General features: G+C 47.4%; 1 protein-coding gene across 1 annotated transcript in view; it reads right to left on the bottom strand.

Moving 5' to 3' along the window:
- LOC142250807 (torsin-1A-like) overlaps nt 1–433 on the bottom strand; it is a 27365-nt gene extending 26932 nt beyond the window's left edge. Inside the window, exon 1 of the mRNA XM_075323030.1 lies at nt 125–433. Coding sequence (XP_075179145.1) covers nt 125–251 — 127 coding nt within the window. The 5' untranslated portion in view covers nt 252–433. The remainder of the gene's footprint in view (nt 1–124) is intronic.
- Nucleotides 434–3001: the final 2568 nt, after the last annotated feature.

Below are 3001 nucleotides of genomic sequence, written 5' to 3'. Positions count from 1 at the left end.
GGCATCTGCTGAATGACCCTTACTGCCAAATGGGTGTGGCTAGGGGCATGGTCAAAAATCGCCACGGCGCACGCAGACTTTGTCCCTCTTTCCTTTCTTTGTAAAGTTGGGAGGTATGGCTTACCTGCGACGTTCTTCAGAAGGTCGTAGCTCGGCGAGTATAAATACCACAGCACAATGGCAATAGGTACAATAAGGAAAACCAAGGCCCCACAACAATCCCTCATTTCTCGATTGGAGCGGTGGGGCATGGCTCTTTTCGGGGGCTTCTATTCTAGGCCTGGGAATGTTTTGATCCGTCTTCAGTGTAAAGTAGCATCTTATTACTAAGACATGGGTGAAAAAACCCACGATCTCCAGATTTCAAATAAAAAAAACCCAACTCTTGAGTCTCGTGAACTCCGAGAAACTTTCAAGTCACCTTCGAGGTAGAAGAAAGTCACTTCCTGCTTAAGTTGTGCAGTTTCACTTTTACTTTCCCTTTCTGCAGCTCACACGGGTACGACAGTAATGTAGAGCAGATTCTACAGCAGCGTGCCTCAACTCCAGGCCTCAAAGCCCGACAATAGTGTGTGTTTTCAGGATTCTTTAGGATTGCACAGATGATCACTTAGTAATTGCACAAGGGATGATTGCCACATTTGTGCAATGCTAAGGAAATCCTGAAAACATGCGCTGTTGGTGGAGCTGCTGATAAGTCTTTGGCTTTGTGATCTTTTTTTGTTTCTATGGTAACGAATGTTACATCACATGAAAGCCTTATGTGTCTAATATATGTTTTCAAAATGTTGTGTTTGTTGCTTATGGCAACAGTGTTCTACACACGCGAGAAAACAAAATGGCGGCGTCTAATGCGATATTCACACAACTGAGAGCAGAGGATGATAAAATTCTTTTTTCTGCAAGGAAAGTCCGCGGCGGATATTCATGGTGATATGTCGCAGACATTGAGGGATCAATGCCCTTCATATTCCACAGGTAAGAACTGGGTTGCAAAATTTATAACGGGCCCCTTCAGCCCCAGTGATGAGGAACGTCCTGGACGCCCGAGAGTGGTTGTTGTTCTGGAGATCGTCGATGCTGCGCACAACCTCATACTGGAGAATCCACGAATTTCAGCTAAAGCAATAGCAGACGACATGTGGATTTCCCATGATCGTATTTGTGTCATTATCCATGAACATTTGGACATGAGGAAGCTTCTGCAAAGTGGATCCCCAAATGTCTGACAACAGATTATTAATTATTATTATTATAGCGCCATCAATTCCATGGCGCTTTACATGTGAAAGGGGTGTACATAATAGGGACAAGTACAATAATCATAAACAATACAAGGCACAGACAGATCCAGGAGGAGTGAGGTCCCTGCCCGCGAGGGCTTACAGTCTACAGGAGGAGAGAGGACCCTGCCCACGAGGGTTCACAGTCTACAGGAGGAGAGAGGACCCTGCCCGCGAGGGTTCACAGTCTACAGGAGGAGAGAGGACCTTGCCCGCGAGGGCTCACAGTCTACAGGAGGAGAGAGGACCCTGCCAGCGAGGGCTCACAGTCTACAGGAGGAGAGAGGACCCTGCCCACGAGGGCTCACAGTCTACAGGAGGAGAGAGGACCCTGCCAGCGAGGGCTCACAGTCTACAGGAGGAGAGAGGACCCTGCCCACGAGGGCTCACAGTCTACAAGAGGAGAGAGGACCCTGCCCGCGAGGGCTCACAGTCTACAAGGGATAGGTGAGGATACAGTAGGTTAGGGTAGAGCTGATTGTGCGACGCTGTATCAGACTTAGGGTTACGGCAGGTTGTAGGCTTGTCGGAAGAGGTGGGTCTTCAGGTTCCTTTTGAAGCTTGTCAAGGTAGGCGAGAGTCTGATGTGCTGAGGTAGAGCCTTCTAGAGTATGGGGGAGGCACGGGAGAAATCTTGGATGCGATGGTGGGAAGAGGAGATGAGAGGGGAGTAGAGAAGGAGATCTTGTGAGGATCGGAGATTACGTGCAGGTGAGTACCGGGGGACTAGGTCACAGATGTATGCAGGAGACAGGTTGTGGATGGCTTTGTAGGTCATGGTTAGTGTTTTGAACTGGAGTCGTTGAGCAATGGGAAGCCAGTGAAGGGATTGGCAGAGAGGAGAGGTCGGGGAGTAGCGGGGGGACAGGTGGATGAGCCGGGCAGCATAGTTTAGAATAGATTGTAGGGGAGTGAGACTGTTAGAAGGGAGGCCACAGAGCAGGAGGTTGCAATAATCCAGGCGGGAGATAATAAGGGATTTTTGCAGCTTCTTGGGAAAGGAATGTTCGGATCCGGGAAATATTTTTGAGTTGGAGGCGGCAGGAGGTGAAGAGGGCTTGGATGTGTGGCTTGAAAGAGAGATCAGAGTCTAGGATTACTCCCAGGCAGCGAGCACGTGGGACCGGGGAGAGTGAGCAGCCATTGACATTGATGGATATGTCAGGTGGAGGAGATGAGTGAGGAGGAGGAAAGACAATGAATTCAGTTTTGTCCATGTTCAATTTTAAGAATCGAGCAAAGAAAAAGGATGAAGTAGCAGACAGACATTGTGGGATTCTGGTTAGTAGGGAGGAGATGTCAGGTCCAGAGAGGTACAGTGCCTACAAGTAGTATTCAACCCCCTGCAGATTTAGCAGGTTTACACATTCGGAATAACTTGGCATTGTGACATTTGGACTGTAGATCAGCCTGGACGTGTGAAATGCAGCAAAAAAGAATGTTATTTTTTTTTTTTTTTTTTTTTTTAAATTGTGAAAAGTTTATTCAGAGGTCATTTATTATTCAACCCCTCAAACCACCAGAATTCTGTTTGGTTCCCCTAAAGTATTAAGAAGTATTTCAGGCACAAAGAACAATGAGCTTCACATGTTTGGATTAATTATCTCTTTTTCCAGCCTTTTCTGACTAATTAAGACCCTCCCCAAACTTGTGAACAGCACTCATACTTGGTCAACATGGGAAAGACAAAGGAGCATTCCAAGGCCATCAGAGACAAG

The sequence above is a fragment of the Anomaloglossus baeobatrachus genome, chromosome 9 (genome assembly GCF_048569485.1).
Source record: "Anomaloglossus baeobatrachus isolate aAnoBae1 chromosome 9, aAnoBae1.hap1, whole genome shotgun sequence".
NCBI classification, from domain to species: Eukaryota; Metazoa; Chordata; class Amphibia; order Anura; family Aromobatidae; genus Anomaloglossus; species Anomaloglossus baeobatrachus.
This window is presented reverse-complemented; position numbering and strand designations above follow the sequence as displayed.